Raw genomic sequence first — 25,847 nt, 5'->3', positions numbered from 1 at the left:
ATTAACTACTATAGCCTCCTTGTATTTTTGGTGAAGTTGTCTGTCCTCACTGGTGATTTATCATTTTTTTTCATTCATGTTTTTGCCTTTATACTATCTTTCGGTTATTTCCAATAAAATTACCAGGTTAATATTACTAGGCTTTGTAATATATGTATAAATTATTATACGCTCTCTTTCAAGTAATTGTTACTAAGACTTAATTTTATGTTGAAAGTAAAAGTTAGATATTTTGAGTCATTAAAGTTGATTGAAAATAAATCTAGTAAAATGCTTGCCAACAGTTCCCATCATCTGTAGATATCTGACAGTTTTAAATATGCTGGTCATGGACTAAAGGAGCTATAGGGGTGGCCTGTTGTTTGCAGGGCCACGGACGGGTAGGAAAACTAGGACGAAATGGGGGGGGGGGGGTACAACAGTCAGGGGGACCTCCGCCGAAGATAAGAAATTTCTTTGTAATTTATAAGGGCCTACTGGAGAAATTTTCCTTGAGTCCACATATCCAGTGCGCGGTCCTGGTTGTGTGTCATCGATCTTTCATCTCTCCATTATCACAGCTTTATTTAAAGTGTTTTCACTACTCCTCGTGGATGGATGGGCATATCAACCTGAGTTTGTTTTTTTTTCAGGGCTTTTTCTGATGTTGAATTTGGTCCTAGATAAAAAAACAATATTGATGATTTTCCATCCAGTATGACTGCCAAGGCAGACATCTTGAAAAGTTTGTTATTACTTCTCTAAAACAGAAAGCTGTATTGACATGGGCTTTTCACAAGAGGACTTCTTATGATTAGTTGAACTGAAATGGTAATGGTGTTGTTTCGAGATCCAATAAATGGCTACTAAGTGAAAGACTAAAACAAATATTTAAAGAAAAAGGTGTAAAACTTGCTATGAATAATACAGTTATAGGCACGATTACAGCAAATCTTGAACATTTAGATTTTTTTAAACAAAGTTTCACTGGATGTAATGGAGAAAAATGTGCTAACGTTATTAATAGCGGGAAAGGTAGCACGCAATCTGCCGTTGACAAAATCAAACAAGACATTAAAATATTTCGTATTATTTGTTCGTGCAATGCAAAAAGGCAGTAGCAGCGTTGCATGGTATTAATGACATTGTAATTGGCTGGATTTCTTTTGAAAACAGCTGGACGCACATCTTTCTTGTCTGATCTCAGCATTTTTATTGTTCTAGCATTAATTAGTTTGTTGTCTGCATTTTTGATTAGACGTGCAACTAAAGCCAACCCACCCCAACAAAGATGCAAAATGAATATAATATAACAGACCATAGTCTTCAAAATCACGTGCAGTTGCGATATGAAACTGTCGCTATTTTTGCCCTTTGCATCCACATGTTTTTACTCACGTACTCTTCTTCTGTTTTCCGTTGTCTATGTTTTTGACCAATCGTTAGAGACGGGTTTTCTGCTGCTGTAAATTTATTTTATAACCAGGTTTCTATTTTTAGCAGTTTTCAGCTTGGTTTAAGGCTATCTGTTATGTATATTTAATTTAATTGTTTGTTAGTTTTTTTCTATTTTATTTCATTACCTGCTATTGTAATGTAACATTATATGTTGGACTTGACCTTGTCCAAAATCGAGTGTTCATTTCTGCTTGGCCCAAATTGATTTTTTTATTTTATTAATTGTAAACAACTAATATATAGCTAAATTATTCTCTATTTGTATGTGTTTAAAATCAGTATTATTATTAGAAGAAGAAGTGAATATGCTTATTAGGGTCAAAGTTTTGGAATTTCCTAAGTAAATTATACGTACTCCAGGTTATTGTTTTTAAGCATTCTAGAAGCTTATTTTCCATTAAGTTATGTTTGTTTTTCATATAGAAAATGCTAATTGTGACCTGAGGTCAAGTAGAGAACTATATATAGTGTACCTGAGAGGATTTTATAATTCGTGCTTTAAGTTTTAGCAGAATCAAATTGCATGTTGTGTCCATTTTTTATTATTATTTCGGGCTGGAATCTGTTTCTTCAAATTACTGAATTCAAGTCATTCTTTTCTATGGAAATGCATAAGTGCTCTGATACAATTCTTGGATGAAAACGTTCACTGGAATGTATACTGAATTTAAACCTGGAGTTATATTAATGTGATTCAACAAAAGATTGTTGACACATGAACACTCAATAAGCCATCACAGACACGTAATCGCCTTCAGTTTTTCGAATTTTTCTGAACTTGTAATGAATTTTATTCATAACTTTAAATTATTAGGACTTGTGTCTGTATTGGATTATTGTGGATTTAATTCGCAATACCGTAAGTTTTTTTCTTCTCATTTTCACTTTGTATTCTAGGGAAATAAATTTATTGTTAACTTTTAGCTTGCTGTCTTTCACTCCTTTCTGTTACTTATTTTAAGAGCATAGACTCGTAACATATCTGAAGACGTTTTAGGTTGCTATAGCCGACAATTCTACCCGTTGTCATCACCATAGCACTCGGTCATGAAAACATCATCGCCAACATCATATTCTTACTTTTGAATCTTATATATATATATATATATATATATATATATATATATATATATATATATATATATATATATATATATATATATATATATATATATATATATATATCATATGTCTAAATATATTTTTTCAAATGACTTTTTAAGTGTCTGGAATACTGGGAACTTCAATTCTATCTCTTTTTCCCTTTTTCTGTCAGACTAACTCACGTTTGCAGAAGCTCGTCATGTTATTTGTTTATTACTGCCACCAATGAATTCATTTCAGCAGCCAGCAATTTTCTCCAGTATTGAGTAATATCTACTCCGTACTTGTGATGACATTTGTAAGCATTTAGAAAATTAGAATGTGCATTCCTGAAGTACCGTTTTATGTCATCAAGTCAACTACTAAACAATTATTTTTCTCTTTTAATGCATCAGCAATCATGATTTAGGTACATTTTAAAGTTATTACAGGTTATGCTAAATTGTTCAGATTGATGTTGTTGGTTGCATTAAAAGGTTTTGTTCATCATGTTACAGTTTTCCTATTTGAAGGTAAACATGAAATCTGCACACAAATTTTACTAACTCGGGTACACTTTGATGTGAAATGTCAGTACAACATTCCGCATCCAGCTGTTTTCATGCATATTATCCAATTAAGCTTCTTTTGCCAAAACTTCGTATAGTACAGTGCTTTGTGCCTATTAATAGCGTTAGTAATGTCGAGGTTTAAAGTTATAAAATATATTTACTGAATCCTACATAAAATAATTTGCTACAGTGTAGCACATTCTCATTTCTTTAAATAACTGAACTGCATGACAATAGTAAAGTGCACTGCTTCCTAATTTGTTAAACCTTAAGTTCATTATTTAATTGTCGTAAATTTCCACACTAAACAATAAACTAGAACACACTCTCACTCTTTTGTAATCTTTTTTCTTGTCCTCTTTCAGCAATTCTTCTCAAGGATTTTCCATCTCTTTACTGCATATATTTTTTGTTGCGATTCTCAATATCTTTTTTAATATCTTCCAAGATTTCTTGCAGATACCTGTGGTGTACTTGTTTTCTAAAATGTTTGTTCAACGATATTTTTCTTTCGTCTTACCATACTTACATGTGTTTGTTTTATCATCCGTGATTTCCGATATGTAATAAAAAGTCATAAAATAGCCACAGTCAGTTTCTTTGTCTTGTATACTTTGTTGAACATTGTTACACGTGTGTGTGTGTGTGTGTGTGTGTGTGTGTGATTCAGATTGTTTAACGTCTCTGTAACAATTTTGTCATATCGCATCGATGTCCGCGGTGTGGTAAATTATAGTGATGTCTAGCACTTGGGCATCATGCCACAGTCGTGTAGCATGATGTCCCCACTCAGTCACATTATCCCGATACCAGACCGACCAGTCCTAGTACTGACCTCTTAATGTCGAGTGTCAAGTGAAGCATCTGCAAGTGCCATTTTTATAAATTTTGATATCATTCGGTTGGGGCTACAACCCGCGACCTCCTGCATCAGAGGCGAATGATCTAACCACTTAGGACACCGGAGCGGTCTGTCTCACAAGTTAAAACATATAAAAAGTGTAAAATATGTTGACATAAATATCGTATAACGTTGTTTGACAGAACAGCTAAAAGTATAGCATAAATACAGTATTATGAAGCGTAAGGCCTTTGCATTTATTCGGCAAAAGGAATTGCGCGTGTGTGTGTGTGTGTGTGAGTGATTTTGACTTTTCACGTAGCTTTATCAAGATTTCAGTCATATCGCTTTGATGTCTGCAGTGTGGCAGTTTATAGTAATATCTAGCACTGGGGCTTCATGCCGCAGACATGTAGCATGATGTCCCACCCAGACACATTATCCTGACACCAGGCCGACCAGTCCTAACACTAACCCCTTAATGCTGAGCGCCAAGCGAGGCAGCTGTTAGTGCCATTTTTATAAGTCTTTGATATGACTCGGCCGGGGATCGAACTCACGACCTTCCGCATACGAGGCAGATGCTCTAACCACTAGGCTACCGGAGCGGTCAAAAGGAATCGTAAAGTTGCATTTATTTGACATGGTTTTAATGAAAATCATTGAATAATACAACACTGCATTCACTTCAGTCAAAATGTGGCATAGTCGTTAAGTCAGTCCAGCTTCTTACGCTATCTTATGAAGCTCACCGAATAAAACTCAACTACACACATCACAAGTACCTCTTAGTGTATTGGAACACACATCACAAGCACATCTTGGTGTATTGGAATATTCAGCTCGTTTAATAAATCCATATTTAGTAAACACTTACGTCATAGTTTATACAACTGAGATCGATATTCAGGTCTCTATTTTCAATGTCTCACAAGTTAAAATGTATACTTAAAGTAAATTCTGTTTATGACAAATATAGCATAGCACAATTTGACAGAAATCAGCAGTTTAACTACTACATTATTAGGAAGTGTAAAGTCTTTAAATTTATTCGGTAAGTATAATCTAAAAATATGCATTAATTTGACATGAATTATATGAAATTAATTGAATAATACAATGAATTCACAAGAATCACATTGTGACATATTATATTATTCAACTTTGTCATAAGCTTGATATCTAATGGACACATGTGAGAGCTTCTATTAACAGTTGTCAAACAATTTCGTCTATTTCCATCATGTGGTCTGGTTTGGGTCCATGTGATCTGAGCATTCATGATAGCTATTTTTATGTGCACTTTTTTTCTTCAAAATGAAACATATTTAAGGAATCTGGGAATTCTATTTTCTTAGAGTAAGTTCTTGTAGTGATTTCCACCGTCTTGCAAGGTTCTAAAATTGGGAATTTTACATAAAACAATATTTACAGGTACATACAGATGCCAAATATAATACATGTTTAATATGTTAAAGAAGGAACAATAGATTTTCAAAATAATTTGACATGACATCACTATCAACATCAGAAGTAGTGTCTTTTACCTAAGAAGGCGAATAGTTCTCAGAAACTGGCTTAACAAAATGAGGGATTTTTCATTTATTTCAATCTTGATATCATCACACAGGCATAACAGTAATTGCTTCACAATCTCTTTTGGTCATTTGCAGTGATTTTCAGTCCACTGATTGAAAGCAGCCAATCAAATTCAGACATGGTGTGCGTCACTAGTAAAGTTTTTATTGATTGGACGCATTCAATAGCTAAGAAATTCCATCGCGTGTTGATTTTAAATGCGTGCAACTACTATGCTGGCCACAGTTCATCAATCACTATCACCAGCATGGAGAATCTTATAGATGCTTTCCTTTTTCCAAACTTTACGAAGAAACATTTGCAACAAATATACCATCTGAATATGTTATCATGTACAAAAATGTATTTAAATTCATATAAAAATAGTATCAACTGCGATTTCCATACTATCATATCCAATTGCACTGTGAAAACACGTATAGTCTATTTACAAAATCCTCCTATATTTACTTTTATAAATTTGAATGATACGTGGCAATTCGAGTAAAATCACAAAAAATCTTCACAGTTATCTTCCCCATCTTCAATCCCAAAATGCAGTTTCCCATCCTTAACCCAAGCCCAGGTCATGCGCGGTGTGGTAAAAAATTTGCCTATGTCTCCATTTTTTCCAACAACGATCACGCCGCCATGTCCGTTCACTCGTTGATCCATCTTCATTAAGGCTGTTTCTGCCGCCTCTTGTGCCGTCATGCCTACAAAATGACATTTATAATTATTTTTCTATAGAATTCTATAATTCTTCTTTGTTATTCTTCTCCTTTGTTGACAGTGCACATATGCCTTCTTGGTGTTAATTAAATTAATTAGTTAAATTTAGGTAACGTTTAGAAACAGAATGTTGAAAGGCAGTCTCACTGAAGTATATAAACCACCCATACATCAGCATCCAAAGAGAGAGAGAGAGAGAGAGAGAGAGAGAGAGAGAATTCATTATTGTGTTAGAAATTGATACACATAGATTGACGTATGAGTTTGAGGAGATATTTCAGCAAATTTTTCAGCATGCATTTGTATGATTTGTTCAGAGAAAGATAACCTTATGAAACAACTAAACTTTTAATTCCTCACAGCTTAATGTGGATTTAAAGTTATGAATAAATAAGCACATTCAAGGGAGGATAATAATAATAATAATACAAAGGAAAATGTGTTTTTTAATTTGGATATTGTTAAGCTAAACGTAAATGTAGTAATTCAAGAGAGGACACATGCTCACGACATAATGTAATAATTAAATATAGACACAGATGCTCACGACATTAAGTAATAACTAAAGATAGGACACAGATGCTAACATCAATATGTAATGATCTCTGCGGCGACTGAAGTATTTAGAGAGTCCGCCTCGGATGCGAGAGGTCGCGGGTTCAAGCTCTAATCAAGTCATACCAATGACTTATAAAACTGGCACTAGCAGCTGCCTTGCTTGGTGCTCAGCATTAAGAGGTTAGTGTTAGGGCTGGTCGGTCTGGTGTCAGGATAATGTGACTTTGTGAGACATGATGCTACATGTCTACGGCATGATGCCACAGGGCTAGATATCGTTATAAACTGCAGACATGGTAGCGATATACCTGAAACATTGTTAAAGCTAAGTTAAAAATTAAAAACACACACACACGACAGTAGGTAATAATTAAAGATTGGACATAAATGCAGCGACAATGTGTAATATTTAAAGATTGGACAAATATTAAATAGCTGAAACGACATTACTGGACAGACGGTCGAACGTACGTAAGATATAACAAGGTGTCAACATCTGCTCGCTCTTAGAATATATAGGGGAAACAAAAACAGTCTTCAGTGGCATCTTGAGAATAGTAGTGTTTGTTTATTTATACATGCACTGAAGCTGAACACATATTACCTTCCTCCATGTAGGATATAATTGAATGAGCTAGACACACTTTCATGATAGACTCGCCATGTCCGGTGCACGATATTGCTCCCACTTCGTTATCTGCGTAGCCACCGTTTCCTGCAGTTGGAGGGAATATTTATCAACATGGCAATTCAAAAAGAGCCGTTCTTAAAACAACCTCTGCTTTCTGTTAGGTAAATATTGCGTGAGTCCATGTTTAATGTAATGTATCAACAGAGTCCTTTTACGACAGGTTCCTTTCGAAGACAAAAGACAGGAAATATGTTAATATTTTTAGAAACAATCATTATTTAAATTCGAACAAGTAATCTAGCTCCTAGGCTTGATAGGAGACATAGCTAAAAAAAATTAAACCAAAGATTAGATTGCGGAAGTTTGAAAACGTAATCAAAGATGCTTGAGGTCTCACTTATTTTTTAATATGTTTCAGAATTACATTATATTTGCTAAAATTTGATTTATTTTAGTCGATTGCAAGAGTTTTGATAACTTGTGAAAACGGCCGTCTAACGCTCGGGTTTTATTATGAAGTGATCCTGGGGGTGTAGGAAACTCTGAATCTCCAAAGAAACCATGAATCTTATATGAGTAGCACGTGCATGTACACTCGCACGTTCCGTATCCGGAGATATCACCCAGAACCGGAGAAATGCAAAACAAGTACAATACAACTCTGCTATCCAGATTGATGACTAATGTAAGCGAGTACAATTTGGACTAGAATTTGAACTCTGATGGATAATACAGATTAATTTATAGAAAGTTGTTTTTCATGGTATCTCAGTTAGTAGAGCGTCGAACTCGTATTCTAGGAGTCGAAGTTTGTTACCCGCCAAGGTCAGATTGTGTTTGCTGCCTCGGCGTGTTCTTGGAGAAGGCACTTGGCTCCCATTTTCACCACATGATATAGCCAATAAGGTGTTAGAAGTGCCATTTAAACCAACCAACCTACAACAGGACTATCCCCAACCCTGCCGGGCCTTTTTGCTGTGATGCCTCCTGTTGATGTTCCGCAAGCGACATTTCCGTGGATGTCCAGTGCCACCGCCCCAACCGTGTCGTGACCAAGACCATCCCTGAGATACAGAACGGGCCAGAGAATAGATATATAGCACTATAGCACTATGTGTATGAATCTGATACGAAATGATTTATTGGTGTTTTTCTGTGTAATATTTGATGTAAGAAAACAAGTAAATGCTAGTAATAATGTATGCATTCAAATAAGTTATTATTAATCCTCCTCGTGGACGATATTGAGGTAGATCATCATAACATTCAAACAAGTTATTATTAATCCTCCTCGTGGACGATATTGAGGTAGATCATCATAACATTCAAACAAGTTATTATTAATCCTCCTCGTGGACGATATTGAGGTAGATCATCATAACATTCAAAAAATGGGAATTTAAAGATTGAAAGCATTCGTCTTTAAACTTAAACATTGTCAACATAGTATCATAAATCATCGTAAATCCCTGAAGAAAATAGTCTCGCTGATTAGAGTGAAGTGAAGTTTATATGAATCCATCATGGCTTCATCCGTCACGGCATAAAAGGGATCTTTGAAAGACAGGGGACATAATTCAGATGACTCATCAAGGCTTTCTAATGTCTTCAAGCTGCAGTTCCATTAATTTTTTAGGAAGGTTGACAACTGACCTTTCTTACATGACTTCACTGGAAGGTCATCTTACTCAGACATTTGAACCTCGAGTGTACTTAGTAAAAGGCTCTACAAACGACGTGAATTGCAATTCTTTTTAGACCTACTTTCTCCCAAAAAGCTGGTTTACGGCGTTCCCATACTGCTTGAAACTCTCAAACTCCCTCATGGCTTCCTCTGTCACCAGCTCTGACATAGGTACCGTCTTCATCCCTACCTCCTCAGCAAATTGGTTGGCTCCCTTCCCTACTAGTAATACATGCTCGGTCTGAAATGGAGTTACATACTAACATGCATAAACAAGTACCTAAAAGAAGACGATGGTTTTATTTTCTGGACTAAACTGACAGTAATATTACGCCTGGGTCGTAGCATCTTCGCATGCCAAGGTTTCGATATGTTAACCCTATCTACCTCTTGGAGGATCGAACAGATATTCTGTGCTTCGGGTCTGTGAATTTCATTTGAGGCGGAGCCGCCGCATCCAATCAAAATTAAGTTGTTCAAATTTGAACACTGTTCCTACATGAATGGGAGAAGGAAAGAACACAACTTGAATGGACTCATAAATAAACAATGTTCCACTGCCGGTCCGTGTTTGTACAAATACCTTTCACTCAAATACACCTGTAATGGCTTCTGTCTGGTATGTAGTCATACTTTCAATGTTAAACTTACAAAGTATCTTTTTTAAATCATTTGCATCCACCATTTTCGGCCGGTACAGTGCACCGCGGTTACACGATATTGGATAGTTTGCTTTACATTGGGGGGGGGGGGGGGGGGCAACTCATGAAATCCAATAGATGTCGCACTGACAAAGCACTAAAATATCTGCTCGATTCGCCAAGGTGTAAATAGGGTTAACATATCGGAATCATGGCTAGCAAAGATGGGGCCCTGGGCCAATCGACTAATTTTCAACGCTATAGTCCAGCAACCTAACTTTCATTATGAGCCATTTGTTTATAATTTGTTCTAATGTTCCAAATTGTTGCTCTTTTAAATACTTTATCGATTAAAATTCTCCTTTTTATTTACCTATTTTTACAAACATTAAAAAATATAGATATTAAGACTATTTTAGCACAAATTTATAACTGTTGAATCAAAGGCCTAATTTTGACCCTAAATCCAAGGCTATCCCCGTCCCATTCTCAACAATTTGTGTGAAAAGCTCAAGCCACTACTCTTTAAAAGCTTCTAAAAAACATTGCTGTTCAAAATTGTTCTTACATAGAACCCGTAGCCACCGCTCATCAAAACTGAAAGGAATAAACCCGAAAAGTCTCAAAATAATTAGTCGCTTGGTCCGGAATCTAGGCCAGCGGTCTTCAAAAGAATTATTTTAACAACAAAACCATACAGTCAAGCACACCTTGTTTACACAATACCATATTATAAGAAGCGCGTATCTCACAAATTTATTAATTTTATTAATATATTAACTCGCTATTTAGTGGTAGAGGCCGCATCATCATCATATCTCGCTATGAACATAGTACCGTATACACCTTTATAATAAAGTCAGGGGATACTAATTCGCTTTTATGCTAGACTTTTTTTGGGGGGTGGGTGGGTAAAGCATGAAGGGTGTATACCCCCCCCCCCCGCCATATGACCGCTACGGTGGCCTGGTGGTTAGAGCGTCCGCCTCGCGGGTTTGAACCCCATCCGAGTCATAATAAAGACTTATAAAAATACAGTTGCCTCGTTTGGCGCTCAGCATTAAGAGGTTAGTGTTAGGACTGGTCGGCCTGGTGTCTGGAAAATGTGACTGGGTGGGACATCATGATACAGTGCTAGATATCATTATAAACTGCCACACTGCAAAAATCGTAGCGATATGACTGAAAAATTGTTCAAGCTACGTCAAAAATCCAAATCACACACACACACTATATATATATATATATATATATATATATATATATATATATATATATATATATATATATATATATATATATATATAACATTATAGAGAAATAGTTGAGGAAAGTAATCTTCTAAAGTAAAGGTTAAGGAATTATTGCAGATAGACAATTTTGAATTCTATCCCACTCACTCAGACAAAATAGCGTCTGTAGTACACAAATTTAATACAACTCTCTTAAGACTAGAATGTGAAAGTAATTTACTGTAAATCAAACCTTATTGACGGATACAACAGACCGTATCACTGTTATATAGACATGTCACAAAAGATACGTTAGTTTTGTTAAAGGCTATTTTCACGTAAGAAATGTTATAATCGGAGAAGTTAATAGTAGTAGTACTCTGTAGTATATAAATTAGAAGAATGTTTGATTGTTTAAAGTTGAAATGAATGACACGCGAAAAGATTAATTTTGAATCATTAGAAGTGTTTTATTTCTGACGAATAACATGACATATACGTTTGCATGGGTATTAAACAAATATGTTGTTATAAAAAGTCTCAAACTAGTTATGTACAAAGATTATTCTTAGTCAAAAAATTAAATTGTTTCAAAATTGTCCCCAAATATGAGTTGTTACATTTATTAAAAATAAAGAAAAATTAAATGAAGAAGAACCCAAATAAAAGTAACTTCACTGCATTTTCGAAGATGCCATTACACGTTTCATTCATCTATTAATGATACAAAAGGAAAAAGTGGTTTACAAATAATGCGACGTAGATGCTTGTTTTCTTCTTTAATAAACAAATGTTGATTTAAATTGTGCGGAAATCCGATTTCACATCTTCGATGCCATAATATGCTTTTTCGAAATAATATGTTAATAAAATGTGATGTTGAAGTATCATGAGAAAATTCAAGATTGAATAATAATATACATGATCATTCAATAATATTTATCCGTTTTTCTATTGATTGAACTTACTGATAAAGCCTGTAAATACTTTTAAAGTCATAAAGTAATATACAATCAATTAAGTTTTATCAAATGTATCATAGGTTGGTTGTTTAAGTTTTTCTTCATTCATTTAAATTATTTTTGTGGAATTCTTCTAAAGTAGTATAATCGTAAACAATTTCTCGAGTGTTTTCTAATGAACGCTTAAAGCATGCATTAACTATCAACCTTATCTTTAATGTCGTCTATCCTTTGCGAAAACTGAAAAATCAATTATACAAATTATTGTTTTTAAATTTCATTTTTAGCGTCTGAACTATCGCTTTTATATTCAAGAATCTTTTATTGACTTATAGTTTAGTTTTATACTCTTATGGGCTTATTTCCCTCATGTTTTATTATCTTTCTAATTATTATTCTGCCAAATCTTTCGCATTTGTCCATCAACACGTCCCTGTATGAAACCACCTAGTAGATGCATTAATTAATTAATACTACAGGTAAATTTGTAATACGGTTGTTATTAAGTTTAGTTCATTACTTATTGAAGTATGAACTTCCCCTGCATTGAATTCAAACCACAGGACAACGTAATGAGAATGAGGAGGATATGGGCCAGGAAACACACCATGGTGTCCAGTACCTCCAAGTTCAAGAGGATTGAACGAGTTCAGCGTTGATGTAGATAGTTGCTTTAGTACTAATTATCATTAGTGACAGATAGGTTCAAGGTGACCAAGAACAGGTGATTATGTTGAAAGACAGCGCAGATGAGAGAGAGAGCGCGCAGTGGAGGTACCGGGAGGAAATATGTGGGTGGCAGTAAGGATATTTGAAGAGGCAGAATCCAGACAGAGACACAGTGAGATATTAGTCACAGTATCAACAGAAAGGTTGGGTCTGCGACATGTAAAAGACATACGTGGCAAGCAACGAACATCAAAAAGAAGCGTGACATGGTCCAGAAAGAAGAAAGTATTGCAGAAGAGGAAGACAGGCCTGGGCAGTTTAGACTAACTTTTGAAGCTGAAAATATTTTCTTAAAATCGTATTGGTATATTTTCATCTGTCTCTTATCCTTGCTGGCCCAAGATTAAATTTTCATTTTATTTAAAGCACTGTATATAAAAACAGAACCTGGTCTCCTAATATTTATTGAATTTTGTTACAAGACCAACTAAAATAGGTATTATATTTGATCTAATATTTTTATTTAAACGCGGTGTTCTTTCATTTATTAGTCCTTTGATATATTGAAGAAAGAAATAAGCACACCATATTTCTTCATAGGACGATACCATTTTATTAATATTTTTAGGAACCATTTTTCTGTATTAAACTGTTACGGCTCTTTAACCATAGCGTTGGTTGAAAGGACTTAGTATTGTAGATGCTGTATGTTCTCCAAAGCTTTGATGCCTACAGTTAGGTTCTACAAACCTATTATTAGTAAATTATTTTTCCGATAATATATTTCCAATCAGTATTAATAAAAATCTTAAAGTTATTGCAAATCATTAATAATTGCGTTTGATCTTTAACGTTGTTTGTTGATTTAATTACGCTATCATACGGTAACAGTAATGAAAATTCAGACATCAGTACCTGAGAGTAAATGTGAAAACCATCATCGTTTTTTTTAATATAGGATTAAATGATTATTATTGGGTATTTATCGATATTTTATCTAATCACTCACAAAGTAAATAAAGTCCTTCGGACTTTATGCAAACTTTGTGAGTGATTAGATAAAATTTACACATCGATAAATACCCAACAAGAATCATTTAATCCTATAATATTTCGAATTTGTGTGAATCGACTGCGTTGTCTACGTCTTGATTGGATGTAAACGGTCACGTGTGTAAGTTTTGTCCTTTGAATCTCAATAAGATTTTCTTCAGCTTGTTGGTGTTTAACATCTATACTGCCCGCTTAAATTATTGAAACATGTATATTACTGTATTGCGTCCCTATTAAACGAATCATCGTTATTAAACTTTAAATTGCAGTTTTTGAAAATACTTACTGGTTGCATGTAACTTTCAAAAAATGCTTAATGGTTTGTGTATAACAATAGTTATTTTCGATGTAACATATTTTTGTATGGCATTCAATTTATTTGCTGTACTATCTTGTATAGCAGTAATTAGAATATGTAATGTGCTAAGCTAAGCTGGTATGTAGGGCAGGGGTAATATGCACTACTTGTTAGTTTTCCAAATCTGAAGTCCGTGATTTACTTACATAAAATGTTTCAAAAGTTACTCTGTATTCATTGTGAATTCAAAATTACAAAAAAATTGTGGGTATGCGCTGTCTTTTTTAAAATCCTTTTTGTTTTTCATGTATAATCGGGGTAGGTAGCCGTGTGGTTTTGTAACTATAACTATTATTGTTGAATGTCACTGGCCTAGCTCCAGGCCCAATCAACTGGCTTCTATTTTTAATTTTTAAAGACAAGTGGCGCAGCTTTTATTGTTGGTTTTACAACTATTTTGATGAAAAGTTTTCATACAATTTTAGTAAACGTTTTAACGATGAGAATGGATGGTTAAGGTTTTATGGTCATACTTGGATGGTTGCTCCGAAATTTGTTTGTTTTTAATTTATTTTTGTTGTTGTCGTTTTTCTAGTAGAACAAGAAGACAACTTTTATTCGAGCAAGTCTTGTAAAAAGAGTTTTTATGTAATACATTGTCAGATATCGAAAAAAGCAGCAAAGAAATTGGCCAGAAAGTTAAATGGCTGCCCGCTGTGTCTAGGCTTTAGTGTTAAAAATTAGTCGGTTGGTCCACGACCTAAGCCTATATTATTACTACTGACCACTAAAGCTAGCATTGCTACACGAGACTTACCTCCTTCTTAGGTTTTGACATGAATAGCCCCGCCATTGCAGTAACTCGATTCAAATCCTTTTCAAGAGCTTTGGAATAATGAAATGGCATGGTTATTATCGACTTGGGCTATGTTAAAAACGCACTGATGGTAACCTAAAAACAAACTACGTACACGTTTGTTTCGTAGTTTACTAATATATTAATTGTCGATGACAGGTGTTCTGGTCTCTTTTGTCTCAGAAAATCTAAGGGGGTGGGGATATATTTGAACCTTTAAGTTACAAAGGTTACCTCACCTTTTCCATGACAAGTCTGGCCAGATCAATCGGGTTCTTGATATTCTGGACACACGCGACACAACCTGCCTTTAGCGTCTCGCCGTCCATAATCATGGCGTCCATTTCGACCTCTCCAATCGAGTTAAGCACCGAACCTGTTCCTAAAACAGAAAATGTGGGAAATCTAGTTCCTTAATTGCCAATACTAACAAGAGGAGCATGAAGTGCCTCGTCATTTTATACGTGAAACACGACACATAAGTTTCTTCGAGACGACCTGAACTTCTGTCAATAATAATAATAACAATAATAATACAAGTTGTAGGGAAAGGTTGTAAATCTATGCTATTTCAGTATCGGCTGTGCTAATTTATACTAGACAAAGAGAGAGTTATGTTACAACCAACAGCGCAAAGTCTCGTGGTCTGCCTGAAAAAGAAATCTACTTAACTGATCCATTCTACAACATAAATGGTAAACTATCAAATATTAACGGCAAACATTGATATCGTTGCAAATAATTGATGTCGTTGTTGGGTATTATCAATAAACGAAAAAAAAAAACTCAAGATATTTTACAATATTTGGGCAGGAATTAAACAATGCCTGCTTTGCTCCTTGTGAGGCTCCTGGATAAAGGCAAAGAGGAAATTATTGCTAATAACAAGAAGGAAGAAAGTAAACATTTTTAAAAAGAAATGTTCGAAAAGCAACTCAAACTTTCAAATTACCCGTGTAATAATTACACAGTATATCACCAACTACAGGGTAAACAGTTGAATTTTAATAGTCAGGCATCTACTTTGGATTTTTTTAACTTAAATTTACAAACACTTACCTTGGTCAAATCTATAACGTAGAAAGCTATTTCAACAGTAATAATTCCAGTTTGTTATAATCTTCAAATGTAATTTTTTTCTTCTCACAAAGACATTTTCAAATAATGTTAATAGTCATTACAAACAATTGCAGATATACCCTATTTACGTGTTGAATATAAGCAATAAAGATGAAAATGAAATATAAGCATGTAACACAATGTTTCGCCACAGATAAAAAAAATAAATTAATGATGACATAAATGTATCTAAAAGGTCGTAGAGACAGATGTTTTCCTTTTAACAATGACACAAAATCAGAGGAGAAAGATGTAACGCCAGGTTAAACAATTAAACCTAAACAACAATGATATGGCAATTTACGTGACACCATTCAATTGACTAATACAGCTACCAGTAACTTTTTTATTTTGCACAGACGTAAAGATGTCAAATACGATAACTTTGGAGAATGCTAATCTTAAACCAAAACATGTGAAGAGAAAGAGAGAACATCTTTCCACATTAACAGGTTGTGAACAGAGCGTTAAAGAAAGAGCTGCCAAAATTCAAACTAAAAAAGATTCTTAATAGCATATAAACATTTTAGATGCTCAGGACGTATTTAAACAATGACTAAGCAGATTGCCTAGTGCTATAACTATTTGTAAACAGCATGAAAAAGTGCTGAGGAAAGTACCAAACATTCAACAATATTTATAGTCAATTGAACAGAGGATATATAGTGATTTAGACTGGTAGAAAAGCGATATGGGATATAAAGAAATTTCAACTGGAACAGCTAAAAAAAACCTGAATAATGAAAAAACAAAACAATGAAGGGATTCAAAGTCAAATGAATGATTTTAACACAAAAATTAATGATTAAAACAACCAGATATTTCTTAACACTAAAACACTGTCAGAATTGACAAAGATTCCACTACAATGATCAAAAGACAGAGGATAACAGAATGTATAAATGATAACTTCCGGTAAATACCTTGCTCCAATCAATTTATTTAATTACACTTATTCCAAGCAAACGTAAATTAAAAGAAAAATACAGATAGCAACAGCAATGCAAAGTCGTATTATGTTTAGTATACCGGTTGACTTTTTGATTTGTTTTTTTGTTTTTGGTGTGTGTGTGCGTGTGTATGTGTGAGTGTGTGAGTGTACTTTAACATGCTGACAAATAGCGAAACTAACAATCCAATAGTAAATAAAATATGTTTGTGAAAGAACATACTATCCTAATAATGAGATTATCTTTTCAAACTGAACGACTCAATATCTTCATTACATGCACATATTTGTTGTTACCTAATTTGGGTAGAATAAATAAGACTGACCATATATCATAGATGATAAATTGAGAAAGTTGCGATCTGGGGCAGGTATTGCACTCTGTAATGTTACTGAAACCATACAGTTTGCGGTACATGGTAAAAAAGTTAAGAATGCACCCGACTTTCAGACATTAACTGATCATAGTCCACTGCATCCATGTACTCTTTCATCAGGATTGTAGATTTAAAAAAAAAAAGACACGTGTAAAAGCCTCAGAAAGTAACAGAAAGTACGAATCAGAAACAAGTGCTGAAAAGCATTTATTTACAGCTCAAGACAACTAATCAATTATACAGTCAGTCAATGGTTAGTACATACACAGAACACACGATTACATTAACAGAGAGAATTATCGACACGGTAGCCAGTTCCAGAAAATGTTTCAAAACAGAGAATGAACAAAAATCTCAGTGACTAAAGACGATCTGCAAAATGATTTATCTCCATGATTTTCAATTGACATAACAGTATACAGAAGCCGCAAATTAATCCTTTAATAAGCAGGAAAAGCGTGCAGGAGTCAATAATACAGCGCTGACAAGGTTTACATTGATTATTTTTGCATCTGGCTTCATGTGAGAAGTTCATAAGAAAACACATTGCATAGTAGTGGTCACACTTTAGTTGGTGTTCACCTACAGATCAAACGAAAATAAAATGTTGGTGTTCAGAAAACGAATATAGGCTTTGTTTTAGATGCTGAGGTAAACGAACAATCCAAACAGATGAAAAATAACATCATTTATGTCTTAGGTATATAAACATATTAATTTGTGGATTAATTAATTGTAGAAAGACTGTTAACCTAAATCTGAAGGAAACGGAAGATAACAACTTTTTCGATTACACCGTTATCTTCTGTCTAACTATTGCGTTAAACAAGACCTATTTCGATTACACCGTTATCTTCTATCTAACTATTGCGTTAAACAAGACCTATTTCGATTACACCGTTATCTTCTGTCTAACTATTGCGTTAAACAAGACCTAAGGGGAAAATGGTTAGTCGATGATGAATATGTGATCTTGATATATCCCGTTCATAAATTAGACAAATGGTTGAAATTACAAGCTGATGTTTACCAAGGCACAACTAGTTTATTTCTGACAGATGATTTATTTTTACCAAGGCACAACTAATGTAGCTCTGAATGATGATTTATGTTTAGACAACTAAATATTTTTTACCAAGGTACATCTAGTTTATTTCTGACGGATGATTTATTTTTTATCAAGGCACATCTAATTTGTTACTGACTGATGATTGTGGCAACATTGATAAAGTAAAAAAACGAAACACTCTCGATTGTACACATTTTCAAATATATGCATGTAAAACAAACACTCCTATCAAGAATATCAGAGGGAATAGTCACATTTATTAGTCGTGTTTATAGTAATGGCACACACGGCAATATACTCTATTTTCCTAGACACCAATCGTATCATATATGATTTACAAGGAGAGACTGTAGCTAGGCTAAAATATTTGAAAATTCTTTCAATGTATCTATTGTTTCGTTAACTTGCTCATTTTGAAGCCACATAAATCAAGATTATCCGATCTGTGCGGATGCATCATTTTGAAGCCACCTATATCAAGATTGTACGATCTGTGCGGATGCATCATTTTGAAGCCACATATATCAAGACTGTACGATCTGTATGGATGCATTTCGTGCTAATTCTCCTTGTTGTTGAATGAACTATCTTTCCGAATTTCAGATTCTCTTTAATTACAATTTTAATATTCCTTTAAGAACTTAGTTTTCGTCTTTAGAGTTCTGAATCGGTAATGTTTGGAACTTTTCACCAGATAGGCCCAAACAAATGTATCTTTCATTTTATCTTAAAATAATCTAACAACATTTTTATTCTTGGTGGGATGACAAATATATTCTCCTCTTAGAAGTTAGTACTGTCATAAGGCTTATTGTTATGATTTATGTCACTGAGAAGTTTTCTGCCTCAGCATGAATATCACAAAACCTGATGTCATGATTCATGTCACTGAGACGTTTTCTGCCTCAGCATAAATATCACAAAACCTGATGTCATGATTCATGTCACTGAGACGTTTTCTGCCTCAGCATGAATATCACAAAACCTGATGTTATGATTCGTGTCACTGAGACGTTTTCTGCCTCAGCATGAATGCCAAAAACCTAATGTTATGATTCATGTCACTGAGAAGTTGTCTGCCTCAGCATGAATGCCAAAAACCTGATCTTATGATGTATGTCACTGAGACGTTTTCTGCCTCAGCATGAATATCACAAAACCTGATGTTATGATTCATGTCACTGAGACGTTTTCTGCCTCAGCATGAATATCACAAAACCTGATGTTATGATTCATGTCACTGAGACGTTTTCTGCCTCAGCATGAATATCACATCACCTGATGTCATGATTCATGTCACTGAGACGTTTTCTGCCTCAGCATGAATATCACATCATCTGATGTTATGATTCATGTCGCTGAGAAGTTTTCTGCCTCAGTATGAATATCACAAAACCTGATGTCAAGATTCGTGTCGCTGAGAAGTTTTCTGCCTCAGTATGAATGTTAAAAACCTAATGTTATGATTCATGTAACTGAAAAGTTTTCTGCCTCAGCATGAATATCACAAAGAATCGGATGAGTAATCTCTGTCTATTTGTGCTTCAATATGTAGCATAATTCATATATCAACTGTTTGGATAACTCTGACATTTTAAATTCACTGTAAATTAGTCTTGTTAATTTGATTTTCTTTGTTATAAAACTGACTAGCACTCTGTCTCCTTTTTTGATAGCCTGTACAAAACTTTTTGGGAGAATTAAAACTGAAGCTCACGGCATATAAAACAATTTGTTCTATCCTGTTTTATAAATGTTATATCATGTGCTTTAAAAGTTCTATCATGTGAAACACTCATCTTGTACTTTCACGTATTTCCTGCTAAAATGAGGCACGACCATTTCACCTATGATGAATATATTTAGTTGTCTAGTCATGTGGTTAACATGTATGGAATATACTTGTCCTCGCTCTAAAATGGGTCGTTTCATTAGCAAGTTTTCTGCGACCACTCATTGCTGGATCTGTGATGGTCCCTTTGCGACGCACGGGTATGATGCCTCCAAAATGCGAAATAATTGCCGTATCGCTGGTGTCTACAGAAGAGCCACGCATCCCACAACTGCAAATTTACCACGCCGAAACAAAAATTCTGGTTGTGCTTCATAACCGGCGCGGTCACGGTGGTTGCTTGATGATGCAACTAAGTTACCGAAGTGCATATACGAGGGCAGCATGTGGTTGCAAATACAACCCCGAGCGTCACCTCGATGATGAAGATCTCGTCAACGAATCCGGAATTCTACTTTGTTTTTCCGACGATGATCATCGCAAGGTAAACGAAGACACTCGAGATTGCACTAGCATCGCTACGCGTGTATTACAGTTAGCCTAATATTCGAATATTCAGAGAGCTCAACTCTTTCCTTTTTTTGGCAGGCTCGGCCGAAAACTGTAACACTGGTGGACTTTCTATAGGCGCGCATAAATGAAAATCTTGTTGACGACTAGCAAAAACTTTACCATTTCCATACGAAAACACGGACCAACACTCAGCACTGTAATCTCGATTAAAATTACACTGTACGCAGTTGTCATCGCACAATCATCGCTGAGATCTATCTACAATGCAGTGCGTCGCATATATATATATATATATATATATATATATATATATATATATATATATATATATATATATATATATATATATATATATATATATATATATATATAGTTTTAATAATAGTTTTATCATGTATAATGCACATTTAAAAAAGATATAAAAAAATAAATATGAAAATTTAAAAAATCAAAATAAAAAATAATAATATATTATATTATTGACGAATGTTCAATATTTCATCAGAACTCAATTTATATAATAAAAAATTACGGTGTGCATAATACTTATAATCAAGTATTTTATTGATAATTACTCATATTGCACTGAGAATTATTGTAAATATGCACTTTCATTTTTAAGGAATTAGTAAACTTATTTTTATGAAATTTGTTTATACTTTCACTAGTTAAGTTATTCTGTAAATTAGAATAATATAAAAACATTCTTAACTAATTGTAAACAGGAGACATAATTAAAAAAATAATTATTAATGAATATCGTACAGTGTTTTGGAATTTAGACCATTTGGATATACCGTATTAATCCAATAGGTTTCCTTTAGCAGACGTTCCATCTCAGAATCAGCTATAACAAAAGTTTGAAAGGAGAAATCTTGCAAAGTATGGGAACTCTTGTTAAAATGTGCGGCAACATGAGATAAGAATGATTGATCAATATAATTTTTATGTCTGATCTATGTTGGTTCATACGTTTAGATATGTGTTAACTGGTTTGTCCAATATATTGGATGCCATATTTTTTGCATGTGATCAAATAAATAACATCTGATGTTGCACAATTAGAATCACAACGCATATTAAAAGTTTTATTCGTATTGTTACAAGCCAGGGGTCTTTACTTGACCGAGCGGTGTCAAAACCCTGGCGCGATTCTCGCTAGAAGTCATAAGTTTACCCCAAATTTCCAAAGACTTCTATACAACTTCAGTTGTAAATCAGAAAGCCCGACGTGTCCATTCTATCCTTCAATTTTACTCTAATCAATGCAAGACAACAGATAAAACAACATGCCAAATATCTATCAACCGCACGTCTGCATGGTTTCCCTTCTTCAGGTTTCCGTACCACCAGCCGTTCATGCCGTAGAAACTATACGAGTATCCCATAACACTGGGAACTATTTTAACTCCGCCACCTTAGGCCAGTCAATGTATGCTTTCCAGGCACATTTCGCCAATATAACTGCACCACATTTGCCACCATGGCGACATAAACGGTATCTGCCGAGTCCCTTCTTATTTATTCCTTCGTGCAAGTTACCGGTTTCCTACCGTAAATACTGCCACTGCAGGCACACAACCAATGTACACCACTAGATTTTAACATGGACTATCTTACGACAGGGACATTCATTCGGTTTTGGCCTGAATTCACTACTAGTGAACCATCGCATCATGGAAACTCACTAACACTTCACTCCGTGACGTTCGCTCCTAGTAATTGGCTAATTATTTCGGTCTAGGGATATTTCCATTACAGCGAATTCCAATAATCACACAAGTAATCACACAAATCTAAGAATTCCTTAAAACGGGGCGCTATAACCAAATGCGCATACTCCATCTTTATTACAGTATTATTACTGTTGAAATATGTATTTTCATTAATAAAAGAACAGTGCGAACATCTAGGTCTATTAGATTTAGTTGATGATCCTTTTTAATATTATGTTTTTTTCTAATTTAGAGTTAATAAGGAAATCTTTAAGATTTTTTGTCCTCTTTTAGTCCTTGAGTTTGAATTCAGACTGATGAAGCAAAAAAGCGAAACCGGTCACACATTCTACGCGAAACCGGTCACACATTCTACGTGTTGGTGCGAAACCGGTCACACATTCTACGTATATGGCTTTCCCCGAATACTCACCCCGTGCATTTGCTCACGATTCCTCCCGTGAAACCCGAGTATCTTCTATGTCGCAATCCACGATCAACGCGCATAGAGTTTCCTTTTGTTGACCAGAATGGGCATCTGTTATATCTCCGCGACGATGACGATATAACTGAACATCAGAGATCGACGACAAGGTCAATACTGGTCAGTAAAGTAATCAATGAAGCTGTTTATCGATGTCTAACTGAGCTGGTACTAGCCAACAATAATTAGATAGCAATGGGAAGCGTATTACGGTTGAGGGCTGGACGCAAATGATATTATACGAAAGCAATAATGTATAAAGTTTCGCCATGGTTCGATTCAAGGCTGCATCCGGTGTTGCGTTCAACATTTGCGTATCTGTGCTAGCAGATCAAATCATTCGAGATTTTCAACATGATTCATACCCGGCTCTGGACTATAACCAATTAAAAGTAGAATTACATGTACAGGACACGTCTCAGTATTTTCTCCAGTGTGAGGCTTTCTTGGAAATCGATAGAAACTTAAACGCGCCGATTACGGTCACGATTACGACGTCAACGCAAGATTGGATTTCTTAGCAACACCATCAAGGTATTGTTCACCAACGCACGTTATCCATTTATGAATAGGAAATCGAAGTAACTGTCCACCACGATGGCGCTGCAATAACGATTCTTGGACTAGCCAGATACATCGACGATTACGAAAGGACTATAATATTTCAAAAGGACGCAAACGATCATGCATATCATATAACGTTTATAACATGATAACCTGCCAACCGCGCAGATCAAACCGTCACTGCAACCGTATAAGATTTTACGTTTTATAACCCAAGTTACAAACCTGGATTTGCGCAGCGTGGAGCACAACTTCACGAAACTCATTAATGTTCTCAACTATAATATATGCGAGGGCCAAACAGAAATCTACTATTGTACTAGTGCGTGTTGTATCCGGCCGGGGTGCGTCTGGACTAGGCCTGCCTTCTGAGTATTTACACCTCACTGTATTAATGGAAAAACTATGATGGACACACAAGGCTACCTACGAGAACAAACATAATCAAGTGGAACAACGGCTGATAGAAGAAATCACAAAGAGAACCAATATATTTGCAAACTATAGGCGCATGTGTAACGTTATAGATGCTATTTGGGACTTGCCGAGACCACCATTGGCATGTGCGTTGCCGTAATCGTGACCACGAAACTGTCATAGGTACAGCAGTCGGAAGTACTGTCCGAGATATAGCGATAACAACCGGTGTGTCTGGTGGTGTTGCCAAATAATTTAACTACAGCCTCACAAACCCACACTGCACAAACGAAATTCTCAACATAACATTGCCCAAACTAATCTAGATATATTTATCAAGCTGTGCTAGGTGTCCTTTAAAGGTAAAACAATTACCACGGTGGAGTTTGAGATCATGTTGGTGGAAAAGGAAAACTTCCGATGAGTCATTATAAACGGTAAAAAGTGTAGCTTCCAGCGAGACGTAGCGGTGGATTCACTTGCGACCTGCACGCGTTCTTTTAGGAGTGAAAAAAAGTTAAAATAAGCAAAACCATGTGGTATAAAAAGGCGTTGATCCGGATCTGTAAGTTGGTCTAAAACCACACTTAAACACTACTTATTTAAAGGGGCCCCGAGTGGCCGAATGGTCTAAAGCGCTCTCCGTTACGGATCACTGCCATCTCACCTCTGTCTGCGTGGGTTCGAGTCTCGGATTCGGGCAATGTGGGCATGTGAGAAAGCTTGCCAGTAGCTTCTCGTGGGTCGTTGGTTCTTCCCGGGGTTTTCCCGGGTTCTTCCTCCACCATTAATACTGGCCGCCATACATAGCCTATCGTGTGCTGAAAAATGGCGTTAAACCCCACAACAAGAACAACAGCTTATTTAAAATGTGACAAAACTGAATGTCAAACACTTTTTACCTCTCTTGAGTCGATCTGTTCACCGTACTAAGGGACAAAATCAAACAGGTGGGCCCATGACGAAACTTTTCGGATTTCATGCACTTAAATGACTTTGCTTGTGAAACACTTTATAAAAGGTGTAGCAGTTAAAGTAGTAAATGTACAATAGCACATGATTGAAACAATAGGTGATCTGAGGCCATATGGAACTATATGAATGCCCTCTGTTTCTGTTTGTAAATTTAATGAGTTTCATTTTTTCTCTTTTCATTTCATTAACATGAGAGAGAGAGAGAGAGAGAGAGAAACTCTGATAGAGAGCTTGTTAGAGTAAAAGCATAACCTAAGCGCGTGCTTACGTGTCGCGAATCACTCAGATAACTCGCACATAACAAAATCTCCTCTACTTCGGCCCACATGTATTCAAACGTTATGTATATTTGTAGAAAAGCATAGTTACGTAGCCTTACTGGTAAAACAGTGTCGTCAGTAAAATATAATCTCTAAGTTAGAAAACACACATGTTCAGGGTAGGCTTTTATTATGTTTTACTCCGAATTTTGAATTGAAATCAGCAGATATTTTGGCTTCAATGATTCTTAGTTATTGCCAAAATAAATTTTAAATTTGGAAACTGCATTTCATTCGTAGTGAAAGTTGATTTTAATGATTTTGTTTGTATTTTTGTTTGGGTAAGCATTACAAATTATACATGAGAATATCGAATGATACATTTCGCTCAGTTCTTGTTCCCAAACACTGCATATGGTTTGATTAATTTTTGTTTGGGGGGGTGGGTGGAGGAGGCAAATGTATATATTCAAAACACAGTTTGGCACCACTTACAAACTTATTGTTCTTCTCATATGCGACCAAGAGTAGTCTCAGGTTTAAATACAAAACAAAAGATTTTGCCGTGCCATGTTTTCTGCAGTCCCTGACTCGATCACATCAGTGTAATTATCTGTAACAAATGTCTTTATAATGTGTTTATTAAAAAACACAATAGAACTTGATCGTTTTTCAGCGGAATTCGACATAGATTTCGCGCCAAGATTATGCCCTAGGTCGGAAAGGCCGCCAAATGACTTTATATAATGCCTGCCAACTAGGGCATTCATTGTATAGGACAGACAC

At 35.2% G+C, this 25,847-nt stretch overlaps 1 protein-coding gene across 1 annotated transcript in view; it reads right to left on the bottom strand.

Annotated features, from left to right (window-relative positions):
• Window positions 1–5,372: 5,372 nt before the first annotated feature.
• Window positions 5,373–25,847, bottom strand: part of LOC149804429 (isoaspartyl peptidase/L-asparaginase-like) — a 33,599-nt gene continuing 13,124 nt past the window's right edge. Inside the window, exons 2-6 of the mRNA XM_089940238.1 lie at window positions 15,067–15,209; window positions 9,197–9,357; window positions 8,369–8,496; window positions 7,406–7,516; window positions 5,373–6,227 (exon numbers count right to left, since the gene is read on the bottom strand). Coding sequence (XP_089796364.1) covers window positions 6,022–6,227; window positions 7,406–7,516; window positions 8,369–8,496; window positions 9,197–9,357; window positions 15,067–15,209 — 749 coding nt within the window. The 3' untranslated portion in view covers window positions 5,373–6,021. The remainder of the gene's footprint in view (window positions 6,228–7,405; window positions 7,517–8,368; window positions 8,497–9,196; window positions 9,358–15,066; window positions 15,210–25,847) is intronic.

This window comes from Sinohyriopsis cumingii, chromosome 2 (assembly GCF_028554795.1).
Source record: "Sinohyriopsis cumingii isolate HCF-2022 chromosome 2, ASM2855479v2, whole genome shotgun sequence".
Lineage (NCBI taxonomy): Eukaryota > Metazoa > Mollusca > Bivalvia > Unionida > Unionidae > Sinohyriopsis > Sinohyriopsis cumingii.
This window is presented reverse-complemented; position numbering and strand designations above follow the sequence as displayed.